Source organism: Talaromyces atroroseus (genome assembly GCF_001907595.1).
Source record: "Talaromyces atroroseus strain IBT 11181 chromosome Unknown scaffold_7, whole genome shotgun sequence".
In the NCBI taxonomy this organism is placed as follows: domain Eukaryota; kingdom Fungi; phylum Ascomycota; class Eurotiomycetes; order Eurotiales; family Trichocomaceae; genus Talaromyces; species Talaromyces atroroseus.
The window spans coordinates 1,241,989-1,256,592 of record NW_017971439.1 but is presented as its reverse complement, the minus strand read 5'-3'; the positions used below and the strand labels follow the sequence as shown (position 1 = coordinate 1,256,592).

The 14,604-nt window shown below is 49.0% G+C and overlaps 5 protein-coding genes across 5 annotated transcripts, besides 1 other annotated feature; 3 read left to right on the top strand and 2 right to left on the bottom strand.

The window, feature by feature from the left end:
* Positions 1 to 7: 7 nt before the first annotated feature.
* Positions 8 to 1,354, top strand: UA08_05875 (hypothetical protein; the record flags this gene model as incomplete). The annotated part of the gene is made up of 2 exons (XM_020268193.1): positions 8 to 486; positions 535 to 1,354. The coding sequence occupies 2 exons, from the start codon at positions 8 to 10 to the stop codon at positions 1,352 to 1,354; spliced, it is 1,299 nt and encodes a 432-aa protein (XP_020119158.1).
* Positions 1,355 to 1,716: 362 nt separating this feature from the next.
* Positions 1,717 to 4,349, top strand: UA08_05874 (hypothetical protein; the record flags this gene model as incomplete). Its single annotated transcript, XM_020268192.1, has 8 exons — positions 1,717 to 1,812; positions 1,864 to 1,895; positions 1,972 to 2,053; positions 2,098 to 2,205; positions 2,509 to 2,750; positions 2,783 to 3,028; positions 3,111 to 3,138; positions 3,201 to 4,349. 8 exons carry the CDS (start codon positions 1,717 to 1,719, stop codon positions 4,347 to 4,349), a joined length of 1,983 nt encoding a protein of 660 aa, XP_020119213.1.
* Positions 4,350 to 5,096: 747 nt separating this feature from the next.
* Positions 5,097 to 7,802, top strand: UA08_05873 (hypothetical protein; the record flags this gene model as incomplete). Its single annotated transcript, XM_020268191.1, has 4 exons — positions 5,097 to 5,213; positions 5,269 to 5,374; positions 5,569 to 5,777; positions 6,510 to 7,802. The coding sequence occupies 4 exons, from the start codon at positions 5,097 to 5,099 to the stop codon at positions 7,800 to 7,802; spliced, it is 1,725 nt and encodes a 574-aa protein (XP_020119160.1).
* Positions 7,803 to 7,988: 186 nt separating this feature from the next.
* UA08_05872 (hypothetical protein) lies at positions 7,989 to 9,170 on the bottom strand (the record flags this gene model as incomplete). The annotated part of the gene is made up of 2 exons (XM_020268190.1): positions 7,989 to 8,734; positions 8,801 to 9,170. 2 exons carry the CDS (start codon positions 9,168 to 9,170, stop codon positions 7,989 to 7,991), a joined length of 1,116 nt encoding a protein of 371 aa, XP_020119214.1.
* A 378-nt stretch (positions 9,171 to 9,548) lies between these two features.
* UA08_05871 (hypothetical protein) lies at positions 9,549 to 11,002 on the bottom strand (the record flags this gene model as incomplete). The annotated part of the gene is made up of 2 exons (XM_020268189.1): positions 9,549 to 10,913; positions 10,970 to 11,002. The coding sequence occupies 2 exons, from the start codon at positions 11,000 to 11,002 to the stop codon at positions 9,549 to 9,551; spliced, it is 1,398 nt and encodes a 465-aa protein (XP_020119215.1).
* Positions 10,130 to 10,214: a repeat region (Identified by RepeatMasker using a combination of RepBase library and repeat library created with RepeatScout).
* Positions 11,003 to 14,604: the final 3,602 nt, after the last annotated feature.

Sequence of the window (14,604 nt, the reverse complement as noted above, 5' to 3'; positions counted from 1 at the left end):
AGATACTATGGCCGCGACAGCCGCAGAATCAACACCGTTAATAGAAGCGTTCCACCAAGCCCTCCTCAGCAGATACCACAACCCCTGCTCATATGTGTCGAATCCTCCAGAGTGTAAGAGACGTGCCTCAGTAGCTGTCATATTTCGAGTTCGACCCGAATACCATCACCTGCCACAATCGCCCGCTATTGTGACCGATAAATCTGCTTCCGCATCTCAGCAATTGGAGGAGTTCTTTGCCCAGGACTGGGTGCAACACGGCGATCCAGAACTGTTGTTTATCAAAAGAGCTTCAAGAGTCGGTGACCGGTGGACCGGTCATGTCGCGCTCCCTGGCGGAAAGCGAGACCCGGAGGATGCGGATGACAAGGCAACGGCAGTCAGAGAAGCCTGGGAGGAGATTGGCTTGGATCTGACTACAGAGAACCTGATTTTTGTCGGCAACCTACCCGAGCGAGTGGTGACGACTTCATTTGGCAGCGTTCCGTGAGTGTTCTCTAACCATATCTGCACTACACTACAGAAAGCTAATAGCACGGCCAGTTTGATGGTGCTTTGTCCGTTTATCTTCCTTCTAACTTCGAGTAATACACCAGCGCTCACGCTTCAGCCAACCGAGGTGGCTTCAACTCATTGGGTTTCATTAAGAGCTTTGTTGTCGCCATCCATGCGCTCCGTTGAACACGTTAATGTCTCAGATCGCTACGCCAAACAAAACATGTTGATCAGATTGGGCGGATCGCGCTGGATGACCGGAATGATGGAATTCTCAGCTCTGAGTCTGCTTCCCACGGAGAGCTTGTACTGCAGTTCTGTGCCCGGTTTTCTACCGGAATCTTCTACTCATCAAAAAACGATTTTTCAACGATTGAACCCCTGGGCAGCCCGCGGAAGACAGCAACTAGGCCCTTATGGAGACAAAAGTCGACAATTGCTGCTCTGGGGTCTGACGTTGGGTATCATGGCCGATTTCTTGGATATGCTCCCGCCTTACAACGCGGTAGAGCTTTGGCGACCCCCGACATTCACTGCACCTGACCTGCGCATCCTCGTGTCTCTTTTCACGTATTCTATCCGCAAGAGGAATGAAACAAAGGTCAAGGCGGCGAGACGACCTAGTCAAACTGCGGTGGACGACTCGACGATGGCGCTGTCTGTCGACGAGCATGCCAGTCGTGATCATGTTAGTCATCGTGGTGATTCAGCAGATGACGGTCATCAATATGCAACTGCCATCTTATTACAGGGCTACTATGACCGCTTGAGACTGTCGATAGCAGTATTTACGGCGTGGAGGCTGGCGCTGGGGTCAGCTGGAGTATATTATGCGTGGAAGATGCTCCGACGGCGTTGACTATAAGCGCTTGCCATAGAAACAATAGAGGAGGCGATATTTTCAGTCAGTATATAGTAAGCACAGATAAATACTATATAGTAGAACGACGCTAACCTGTTCAGTCAGGGGAGTTGTGATTGGCCCGTTGCAGACATAGCTACTAGCCAGCCGCTGATTGGCCGACACAGCTTGATGTACCCCACGCTCCAGCTATCAACATCGATTGCTTTTCGTCTATGCGCTTCCTTCTTTCTCTCTCTTCTCCGCGCTGTTTTTGCAACGAAGATAATCCAATCGGTCATATTATCGAACATCCCATTCTCTGCTCGGATTAACCTGTCCATCCGCATCCAGAAACTTCCACAAAATCGACATCCAAAATGGTCGCGACGCAAAAGCTCTATCCTCGCGGTACCGTGAAGCGCATTGTCAAAGCACACGCCGGGCGCAATATCAGCAAGAATGCCGATGTTTTGGTTTGTTGCCCTCTTATTGGAAAGCGGAAAGAGACTGACTGACTTGCTCAGATCTTCCTGGACTACATGCTGTTTATGCAAGAGTATGTGCCGTCCACGATTCACCTGTTGTACCCCCCGCGCCCCTTCGACACAGCTAACGAGGTTGTACTCTACCAGGCTTATGCGCGAAGCATCTATTCGGTCACGAAAATCGGGCGAAAAGGGTATATCTGCAAGGAGTATTCGCAGGGTGACTGAGGTGCGTTCATACATTCGATACATTGCTTTATTGTATGTGTTGAGCATTGGCTTATGGTTAATGTTATGCATGTAGACAACGTTGCGCAAGATGAGAGGATAGTCGTCTTCTTCTTTTCTTTCGAGGCATGGGTTTGGGCGTTTGGTGATATAGTGTGTATAGGATTGGGCATTTGGATTGGCATTGGGCTGGGCTGGCTGGGTATAAGGCATACGGAGCGGTGTTTGGCGTTGTGAAATGGTATTTTCTCAGTCCCAATCATCTATTCTCGTAGGGAATGATATGATGTGTATAGAGTGCTTGTAGCTATTCCCTTCGATCATCTTCTACCGCAGTCCACGATTTGATAGAAAATCTCAGATGTTTGCTGGATTTTGATTATCTTAGGGGTAGTGCCTGAGCACTGCCAAATGTAACCAAATTATTATTTATATCTGTCAGCCTGATATTCACAGCCTTGTGCTTCTGGTTCATGCAGCTGCGGCGGCCTGAGTCAGCCAGCCAAGAGCGGAGACACAAACAAGCTTGGAGAAATCCGATCGCCTTCCATCGACTTCTTCTCCTCTTGTCACACCAAACAAACCCATTTCCTTGCACAAATTCTCCTTGCTTGTACCATTCTCCCTTTCAAGCTTCACTCCAACCTTCGTGAAAAGAAGAATCAAGAGAAATTCTCTTTGCCCTTCCACTCCTGCCAGTAAATCAGTCTGACACACGACACACACACAGTCACCTTCTCCACACATTCGTCACCATGTCTTCTGCAATCAACAACAACCTCCCTCCACAGTCCGACTCCTCCAAGGCGTCTTCGAAGAAGAAGCGAGGGAAGAACGAGGCTTCTGTGAATGGCTCTGTTTCCACTCCCACGCCATCAAACCCTGACCTCGACACTGTCAAACCCGAGTCAGTTGTCAACGGCGTCAACGGCGTGACCGACGATCTGGAGTCTAGCTTCTTCAAGGACCTTCACCGGTAAGCATGTCGTTGCTGGCCAGTCAAATATCATATTTTGTTGCCATGAAAAGATAACTAATGCTGTTCTTTCATTTCATAGAAACTTACGAAACGCCACAAAGAAACTCGTAAGCGACTCATTCTACACATTGTTCTGCAACGAAAGCCACAGCTAACCATATTATTGCAGAATGCCACAGCCAAGGTCGATAGCATCATTGCAGAATACCCTGGAAAATCACTTGACCTGCTCGTCGCAGAGAAGAAAATCAATGCGGACCAGCGAGCCCAGGTTCTGAAGAAGCCCGCCCTGCAAGCGCAGGTCGCACAAATCGAGGAGCAAATCAATCAATACAAGCAATTCGCTGCACACTACGAGGAGCGCCTTGTCAGCCAGAAGACTGCACTGGAAAAGACACATAAAGAGGAGCTTGAAGCCGCTCGTGAGAACGCTGTGGCTGAGTTAAAGGGATCTCAGGACAAGACTGTTCGTGAGCAGTTGCTGATACTCAGTCAATTTCTGCGTGCCGCGGCATCTTTCAGACGTGCGGGTGACGGGGCGGCTGTTGACAGTCAAGCTTTCGAAGGCGTGCTGCTTCAGGTCTACGGTGGTAATCAGGATGCCGTCGAGTCTATGCTTAAGCTTATCGGTGGATCTGAGGAGAAAGTCACTGGAATTGACGGTCAGGTCTTGGACGCGACATATGCTAGAGTGAAAGAGCTCTCCGAGGAGCAAGCCCCTCCGGCTCCAGTCGAAGAGCCATCGGCCGCTGAAACCGACCCAACCATTGCTAATGCAGGCCTTACTGAGCTCCAAGACGCACCAGTGTCCGCTACAGCAGATGCTAGCACTTTTGGTTCTGAAGGTCAACCCGTTCAGGCTACAGAGCCAGTTCTCGCCCCAACACAGACTGCTGCTGGAGACGGGGCAAACTCATTGGCGGCCAGTTGGGAACCCCAAACCTCTGGGTCTCTAGCCGCTTCTGGCGACGAATGGGTTGAAGTTCCAAGTAACCCTACCGAAGGCGAGTCCCCATCGACAACTGCCGCAGCTCAGCCCTCTACCAGCTGGGCCGAGGATGTCCCTACCGGTGCTGCTCCCACTGAAAGGGGCGACGGTTTTGAACAGGTAGTTCATCACCAGCGACAGAACAGTGTTCGTGGCGGTGGACGAGGTGGACGCGGACGCGGCCGGGGCGATGGATCCCGTGGTCGTGGTGGACGAGGCGAATTCCGAGGTCGTGGCCGTGGACGCGGCGAATTTAAAGGCGGACGTGGCCGTGGTGGACTTGGTGGTGGCCCTCAAGTCGCCCGCCGCGAAGCTGTTGCAACTAACTAAGATGCACGCGTCTATCTCGCATGGATGTGTTTGAATCAACCCAAACTACCCATTGCACAGTTTCATGGTCTGAACGCTCCGTCGAGTCCTTGCATGACACCCTTCCACAACATGGGCGGCGATATATCAACGATTTTTCTTCCTTTTTCTTCCTCATCAAGCCATTCGACTCTAAATTTTTTAACTTTCTTCTTGTATGTCATTTTATCTGATATCTCATGGGATGCTAGGCGTTGATACGGTTGATGCATGGGACAAAAAATCTTCTTTTTCTTTTCATTTCTGTAAAAAGGGGAGTTGATCAAGGTTGGATTGGTCCTATTTTGTCATCGTACGGTCAGGCTGGCAACGGGAAAAAAAAAGTTCATTATATTTTGTCATTAAGCGTTGCATATGTTTTCATTTTTTCGTTGCTTTTTTTTTCTAATGTTGCCCATGACGATTGGTTCCTGTATCTCTTTTATTTATCTATACCTAAACAAATCTCACAAGGTAGTCGGTGGTTGGATGTGAAGGAAGGTCGAAGAATTTATCTGTATTACCTTATAACATATTTTCTGGCAGGCAGGCAGACAGAATGAGTGGTGGTTTTAGGGCAGTTTAAAACTACTTCCAAGGCGGAGTGTTCTGATATAAATCGTGTGATGAATGAGATGCATCTAAGCGAGGCTGACAGCACCGTGTAACCAAAAATACCTAGATGATGACAACATCTCTCATATTCTTCCAAGAACATAGCATAGAAACATGGCGCTGCACAACGTCCATCCCTCCGAAATAAGTTTCAAGGAACAACTGTTCGAGCCCCAATTCTCTGCCATTTTTCTCATTACCATGCGAAACCAAACCTGCGTTATGAAAGTTGTAAGCACATATCCCGTTCGTGCCATGTACTCAGTCAGGTAGCTAATGTGCGTAGCATCATGGGAGAGGTCCTCCGCGATACTACGAGCCTCAAGACCGCGAGCTAGACATTCATGTTCTCGAATCAACGGCTTACCACCGCCTGAAAGACCGAGGGCTATGTAATCGTGGCATTGTGCCCAATTTTCTGGGCGTTATGAGGAAGTTTGATCCAGCGCTTTGCTCTCCTCCTCATTATCTTAAAAAGTTCATGGAGGACGAATATCCTCCGAGCGCAATTTTCTTGGAATATATCCCAAATCTGGAAATGATTCTGCCCGAGAACTTACTGAAAAGCGCATGGATAAATTTATAGATGGGATACGCCAGATTCATAAGGCGCTTGTTGTGCATGGTGACCCGAAACCGAGGAATATGATGGTTGTCAGGGACGATGAGGCGGATCGAGTGGTTTGGTTGGATTTTGATCGGGCTGAGACGTATGATGAGGATAGGCTCACGGATGAAGAAATGCAGCTGATGGGCGAGGAAGAGGAGACAATGGTGGGTTTCAAGGAGTTGCTGGTAAGGAACTACCTACCTACATGCTCATGGTTTATGTGCTTCAGGTTGGCTGATGTTGATGGTTTTCAGAGAATCGACCATTCCAAGGGGAAGCTTGAGGAAGCGTACATACTCTACTGCAATTGAGTGTATGAGAGTTGCTATTCTTTGTAGCTCTCTATTCCATAGATATTCTAAATAATGCCTTGCTCTGTCAGATTCTTATAGAACGACGCGGTTATGATTGGCTGTTAAAAATAGCCTTGCATTATGTAATACGCACCTGGATGTGAATACGCCCGCCTTACTAAGCGCTGACGTAGGAGGTTTAAGTTAAACAGTGACTGTTGATGTTGATGACACGCCAGCTGTTCTAACCTGAGACACCGCTCTCGTTCCTTCGTTTCTTCATTCTTTCTCATTCTGGTTTGAGCTATGCTGACTATCGCTAAATTCCTTGGCAACTCGGACATTGTAATTTGATTCAGTCGGTTTGTAGTCGGCCGGGGACGGGCATGACATATTTTAACCAACGGATGTTGAACTTTTATGCGACAGTCAATGCGAATACTCAAATTCAAAATCGAATCTCTTTGAAAAAGTTCCGACGAAGCAAGGTCGACACCATGGCAGTCAATCAGACACAGAGAAGAAAAGTTCTTCGCGTGATCTTCATATCCCTATTATTAGATCTCGTGCGTTTCCCTCTGTTCTTGACCTTGGAATATCACGTTCTCATGACTACAACTCCAGATCTCATTCACATTCATCCTCCCCCTCTTCCCCTCTCTCCTCAACTTCTACCTCCAACAAGACCCTTCCCCCTCCTCGCTCCTGAACCGCATATTCCACTACCTCAACGCCTACAAAAACTCATTCTCCAAACCGATTGATTCGCGGTACGACATTGTCCTCCTCGGCGGTGCTCTGGGATCCCTCTTCTCGCTCCTCCAAGCCATCGCCGCGCCTGTAATAGGGCATCTCTCCGACCGACATGGCCGGCGCACGGCACTGCTTTGGTCCATGTTCGGCAATCTGGTGAGCGTCACGTTATGGGTTGCCGCAACCGATTTCAAGACGTTTCTCGCTAGCCGTATCGTGGGCGGATTGAGTGAGGGGAATGTGCAGATGGCGAATGCGATTGCGACGGATATCAGTGATGAGAGTCAGCGCGGCTCGACTATGGCCATGGTGGGCGCTTGTTTCAGTATTGCGTTTACGTTTGGGCCGGCATTGGGTGCGGCGCTTGCTAATGTGAAGGTTATTGCGGCTAATCCGTTTGCGACTGCGGCGGGGGTTTCGTTGTTGTTGATTGTCCTGGAGACGGGTTATTTGTATGTGAGTTTGCCGGAGACGCATCCTAGACTTGTTGCCGCGGAGGTGAAGGATGGCATAAAGGGGACGAAGGGTGCAGTTGGTGGTGGTGGTGGTGGTGGCACGACGGCGACGAGTGACAAGAAGGTGAAGAGAAAGGACAAGATATCCCACACCAACAACCCCTCAGTCCTTAATCTGATTCATTTACTATTTCTTCTGCCCTTTTCCGGCATGGAATTCTCCCTCCCGTTCCTCACGGCTACTTTGATATCAGCGTCAGAAGACAGCAACCCATCCGCCGTCAACGGGCGAATACTCGGTCTAATCGGACTCATCGCGTCCCTCCTACAGGGAACGATGGTGCGTCGACTGCCGCCACTGCTAACAGTGCGTATTGGCGTTGTTGCATGCGCCATCGCGTTTTTTCTTTTGGCCAATATCAGCTCGATCACGGGCTTGCAGGTTGCTGCTTGTTTCCTGGCGGTTACGAGCGCGACGGTGGTGACAGGGCTGAATAGTTTGGGCAGTCTTGAGGCTGGCGCGGAGGAGCGTGGGATTGTCTTGGGCAGGTTGAGGAGTTGGGGCCAGGTTGGGAGGGCGTTGGGTCCTGTGGGATTCTGCTCGTTCTTTTGGTGGGTAGGTAGGGAAATTGCGTATACTGCTGGCGGTGTCGTGATGGTTGGTGTCTGTGGGATTGTGTTTGTGTTCTTGAGTGAGCCTAGGCGATAGTCTTCTTCTGTGGATATGAAGAAAAGAAAGGGAAAAAAAGGTAATGGACGAATATTAGGTATGTATTCAAGGGTATAAAATAAACAAGCAGGCGAAGAGAGGAGAGGAGACAAGAATAGAAAGTAGGACTATACAACTATGATACATACATTCATCTCATCTCGCGAACAATCCGTGCAAGAGAAATTAACTCCCAGTCCCAATATGCTGGCTAGAAGACGTCTTCCTCAAAGCCAAAGCCGTCCGTCGATCATAATGCTGAGCATGAGCATAGACATGATGAGCCTGAGCAGCCAGCGCAGGCTGCTCCGTCAGCGTCTCCCTGGCCTTGCCCAACAACCAATCCGTCAATGTGACAAATTTCGACGTCCGGTCCCATCCATTCGCCTGATCGGCATGCTCAATGGTGTGGCCTGCGATACGGCCCTGCTCGTCAAATGCGAAGATAAAGAGACCCTCAAAATGCCCTTCCTTGCCGGGGGAGAAGATGGGCGTATCGCCGCCCAGGAGGGTGCTGAAACTTTTGCTTTTGGTGGTGCTTGGTTGGGTATGGTTGTTATTTGATGTGGAAAGTATGTTATTGGTGGTGGTGGTGGTGTTATTATTATTGCTGTCTCCCCGCGGCTCCGTCCTCCACCGGACAACTAATCTCTCCTCACCACAGTCGGCAGAATGCTCGCATCCAAGCACAGAGTCCGCGCGGACCATGCGCTCACTCAGGATTTGAAGTTTGACATCTCCTAGTAGCGGCAAGCTGCTCCATGCAACGGGCACAGTCCACAGTGCTGCACGGTAGAGCACTCGACCTTTGACGTTGGGCAGATGCGGGTGTGTCGAGGGGAATAGATGGAGCGTTATTTGAGGCGAAAGAAGGTCAGTTGGCAGTGGGTTGATTAGGATGGTTGGCAGGAGTGGCGAGAGTTTCCTTAAAGCTATGAACTTGTTTAGCAAGCCATTTTTGTTTTAGTAGAGAAAGAGAGAGAGAGAGAGTTAAATACTCTGTCCTAACTTCAAAACCCGCTCATCCGGCGGCTTGTGATCGGGACCACCACCGCCAATTATTCCCGGTTCTGAACCTCCGAACCCTTTATTGAAGACCCTTTCATTGCTGTCTTTATTGCTGATCCTCGATGGAGACGGCGCCACACGAGAAAAGAAAACAGTGTCTAATTCGCGATGATGCGATTCGTGCAAGCGCGCAAGCGGTTTTCGTGTGACTTGACTGAACCATCGGCCAGGGCGAGGACTAGTATAGCATCGGCATGCACCTGCACCTGCACCCAATGCTGGGTATATCGTCGAAGAGTAAGGAGCTGCACAGGATGTAGCTCGTGCTCGACTGGCAAATGTAGCTGTAGGCTTCGACATTACGATACCCTCTCTTCTCGAGGCGGACACAGGCAAAGAAAGCTCGGATGAAAGAAAATGTGTATTTGTGTCGATTTATTGAACTATTCGCCTTCGAACTCTGCAATTCATGGCGTGGATATCGATGGCGATACTGCCTTTCTATGTCGAACAGGGGGGGTTTATTTGCTGCATGGCCAGCAGGCAAAGCCGACAAAGTAAGAAAGCCCGCCGGAAGATGACGTTGAAATGTTTTGGCGGCCCCGCTTTGACTTCTACAGCTGGCAGCCAATCAGCGACACCAATTACTACGCCGGAACTATACAAATAATTAATACAGACTCGTTTTGGGTATCTAAACAAACGCTATCTAAACAACTACATAGGCACAGGGTAGATTTAATCAAGACTATCCCTCGGCCCACCCCGTCCCATGAACCGACTAAACCTGCCCTGACTCTGTCGGGGACGTCCGCTGTGTGCACGTTCCATAATCGAAGCTCGCAAGTCATCATCATCCTCATCATCCATGGTAATGGCACTCGTGTCGAAAACGTCTGCGTCTGAGTCAATGCCGCCTCCGCTCCAGCGCTGCAAAAAGCGTCGCTGTGCTTCTGTCTCGCGGGTTCGTCGTGTGGTCGTTGACGGTGGGGGCGGTAGTGTTGGTTGACGGCGACGACTACTATCAAGTTGGTATTGATGTTGCCGGCGTCGTCCGGACGTTGCTGTATTGGTGTTGGCGCTCCCTGGTGTTTGGGTGTTGGCTGTGATGCCGACATCGACCACTCCTCCGCGAATATGCTCTGCATATGGATCGTGTGTGTCGTCGTCATCATCGTCATCCAAGTCCGAGTCATCATCGGAATCTGTATGTTGCCATTCTCCCTCGTCTTGTTCCTCATCCATATCTTCATCTTCCAAATCCCCTGCTTCCGGGATATCCTCGTCCAAATCGCGTATCATTATGCCCCCACCCGAGCCATCATTATCATATCCATGTTCATCTTCTTCATCAAACTGATCCTCATCCTCATTTTGATCATCGTCGTCATCGTCGTCATCCTCCGGAAACCCTTCCGGTATATCATCATCTAAATCCCGTTCCATAAGCTCTTCATCCACATCCCCATCCTCCTCATATCCCTCCTCACCCTCCTCAACCAGACCCTCCTCCTCATCGTCATCATCATCCCCAAAACCATCATCCGCCTCAGGAATATCATCATCCAGATCGCGCTCAAGTTCATCCGCATCAATTCCATCCCCACCACCGCCATCCCTCGTATCACCGTCCCCGACTCCCATCTGCTGCTGTTGCAATGACGGGTCCCCAAACGCATCCATATTATCCCCGGCCATGGCGCCCGCCGCCGCAGCCATAGCAGCAACATTCAATTCCTGCGTTGCCGCGGCAAGACCCTCTTCCCGTTCCGCCTCTTCTTCTCTCATTCCCAGCATTGTCTTGGGACACCCCGCGGGCTTTATCCAGGCGCAGCCAAAGGAGGCAATGTTTTCTTTTCGGAGGCGCAACGCCCGTTCTTCAAGTTGTAATAACGCCAGACTATCGGACGGGGTGGCCGAGGAGAGAAGGGCGCGGGTTGATGGTGTGTATTGCTGTTGTTGGCCGCCATTGTGACTGTGGCCATGTGAGTGGAGGCTATTACTGCCGTTGTGTAGTTGGCGTCGATCTGCGCTGTTGTTGTTGTTGCTGCTGCCTCCTATTCTAGAGGGAGAGCGGTAGGAGCCGAACCAGAGTTCGTGTGACTGTTTTGCTGATTAGCTTGTTTAGTGTCATGCTTAGAAAAGGGAAAGGGACTTACATCGCGAGGCGCGACGAGAGGGAGAGACAACATTGTGAAATTCTTTCCAATTGTATTATACAGTCTTTGAAGAAATCACTGATTCACTCCGGAGTAAACAAACAGACCGAACCAAACGATCTTTTTAGTCAATATATATCAAGGCTGCGGTCCCTGTTATAGTAGAAATATTAGAGTTACTTTCGTCTGTCGTAATCGATAAGGTACTTTCATGCAATGCACAATTACCCCTGTTGTTGACGTTTCTTGTGATGGTCGGCGTCATATTGTCGCGATAAGCCGAGGATCTGTTTCTGTTTTGCCGCTTTACTCGTACAGGCTAGTTAGTCGTAGGCGGTCAGTGAGCGTTCATCATCGCGTGGCCGTCTCTCTTCTTCCTTTTTGAATGTTTTCATAGTGGATAAATGTCTGGTGTTTGTTGACTGGAACATTGTGATTTACTAACGAACTGTATACATAGACAACTTATCTATCGTCGCACAGAGTACGCCAGTTACTTGAGCTGGCTACGAAGCTAATGCGTCGCACTGCTACACCGCCCTGATTCTGCCAGTCGAATATTAATCCACGTGATATTATTGGTCGGTCTACTTGCTTGCTATTGTCCAGGAGGCGGTATGGAATAATTTGATAATTACTTTATATAGAGCTAGAGCTACAACCAACCATAACTTTTCTGTAAAGTACACTAATCTGTAAATTTTTGAGCAAGGGAAAAATACGCGAAGCGTCCCTATGTTAATTATTACCTAGTTTCAGTTGACATGTGGGCTGCCCTCTCCCTCTTCCCTCGAAGTCTCTCGAGTGCGACCAACCTCCGATTTTCGCAACCCTAGCCTTCAGGCATCCATCTGCTCCGTACCTAGGTCAAGAAACGATTTGCAGCTGTACAGCATGTACGGCGCTCGCAGGGAAAAAAAATTATTTCGTCTTCCGACATCTCCCGACGCAGAAGTCAGGCCGTCCGGTGAGCTCAAAACAGTGTTAGCGGCAAGAGCGGACGGATCGGAATGATTCGGAGAGTGTGCGACTCGCTGCCAAGCAATGCCGGAACTACGGAGGAAAGAGTCGTTCGTCTACGAATATCATGTGACGAGATTGAATGGGTATTAGATACATAGCTAAGAAAACTAAGTATATTTCCAATTTCGTTATATAGGCGATTGATTGTAACTGACTGTCTAGTTTTGTGGTTATGGAACAAATGGACGTTTGCCCTGGTTCCGTCGGAAGTATAGGGATGGAGCGGAAGCTTGTTCAGCACGATTGCGTGGCCATCGACAGCGACTTATGTCTTAGTCGAGTATGCAGATGGCTCTAGCAGCAGTACCAGTCATACATACTACCTGGCCATACTCCGGTAACATGTACGGAGGAGTACAACTGATATAACAAAACCACAAGGTGGGGAGCCCGGACTTAGGGGGTCTGTCCGACGGCACGGTGGTATAGAAAGTTAGAAACAGTACGGAGTAGAAGTAAGAGAAGAGGGGCAGCCGATTTTACACACAGTCGCATAGTGACATATATACGATAAGCATGCCGTGACCGTTCCAATTTGATAATTATATTATTTCTTAGTGCCCCGGGGAGTTGAAACATGCAGCGAGCCCAGCCAATAGCGCTTGCGGCTTCTCATTGCGGCTCCCGCCCCGACATCGGCTAGCTGGGGCGCGGCATCACGTGCATGTAGTCTAGAGTATTCTTGGCGTGGCGCTTTCCAGATCTATACATTAGTCCCAGGGAGCAGCAGGTCGATATTCCGCCTCGAATGTATACAGAAAAATCCTTGCAGGTGGCATGGCTGTTGTTGGAGGAAACATTGTCCTCGCAGCATGGCACTTGCATCATGCTGTGGGCACAGGCGCAGACATAAAAAAGTAATTAGTTTCAAAAATAAACCTGCAGCACAGCGTGGGGTACAGCTTATGCCGGGGTGTGTACGTTAGATTTGTATGGATCTTCGGGTCAGTGCATCGGTTAGCTGCATGCACGTCCCTTTTTGTTCATAGGTATTCCGAATACGCAGTTGAGATCTATTCGCTGGGAAACGCATACTGTATTGAGTAATATTACGAGGAACTAGTGCGGTATTGTATTAACGACCGTGATTGGTCCCAGCTGGAACGTAGGGCTCGTTGCCCGAAGCGGGAGGAATTTCAGAACTCCAAAAGCTCGGCATCTGCAAGCGGCCTGCCTAGGACGCACTGCTACTGAGTTGTATCAAAATCAAAAGGTTGTTTTTTTACTATGAATCAGTTTTTCGGACACTGTCGATCTCGAGTAGTCGGATACTCTAGGTGAGAGCAAGAGTAGCAGAGCGGGGTAGTTGCATGCTCGCGCGAGTCGTTAGTCATGACTGACTGTGAGTCACTGGTGAGCTGGCCGTGGCCTGATTGTTTTCTTTATTTTAGTATAATAATGGCATTATATACTAGCTCTAGCGCAGTTGATTAACATGCATGCAGCGCGGAAAAGCTGGAGGGGGTTACTTGGCCGATTGAGGAAATCTTCGGCCGAGATGTACTTGCCTGACTTTGGTCTGCACAGTGAAGGTATATAAAGGAGACTAAAATGAGAGAAAAAAAAAATATATATCCTGTAAATTGCCCGTAATATTGATTACATATAAATATATATATATATAAATCTATGGATTTATAGTAGAGTACGCTATTGTAAAAGCATCGTATTAGGAAATTTCCGCTCCGGCCGGACCCAGCACAGCAAATCAATTCGCGTTAACAAAACACAAGCGTGCGCTGTGAGTGGCCGGGCAGCTCCTGCAGCGCTCCGGTCGGCGGCCTCCTAAGTTACGCCTGGTATTTTCAGCGGAAATAGATTACCTGATACGCCCGGCTGTAAAATTAATATGCAGCAGCTCTCTCGGAGGGCTCCGTATGCTGTCATAAACATGTAATGGTAAGACTTCGACTACTATCAGATCAAGGATTAATAAAACATATATATATATATACACACGACGTATATAAATATAGATAGCACTTGTTTGTACCTGTGTATGTGACACTACTTGTATTGACTTCGCTACCGAATCGAGCCAGCCAAGCAATGGTAATCTGGTAATACGTATATGCTTTCGTTCCGCCCGTACCGACACAGTAAAAATAAACCCCATCCCAGCCAGACATCGTCAAGCAATTGTAAGCAGCTTGCCCTCTACCACAATTTGCCACGATCCCCCGACCTTTGATCAAATGAAAAAGAAAAGAAAAACCCCACAATATTTTTCTTTTTCAATTAAATTACCACTGCTGGTGTAGTTACCATAACCTATTACCTACTTGCTAGTACAGGAAGGAACCACCTAGACAGAATTCCGGCCTCCCTCCCTTCCTTCCTTCCTGCGCTGCACCGGCCTAAACCAATCCGACTGTCTGCCCCTCCCCTCTTGCCATTATTTATTTTATTTTCCCTGCTCTCTTCCCACTTCTTCTTTTCTTCTCTCTCTCTCTCTTTTTCACTCTTGCTTTTCACTCTCAAGACGCTGGGTTCAATTGCCATCCCTCTTACCTGCCACACGCTGCGAACAGTTGTTGACCCACCCCCAGTCGTCGTGACGACAACTATCGGCATTCACCCCGCTCCCTTTCCGTTATCGCTCTGCTTCTGAG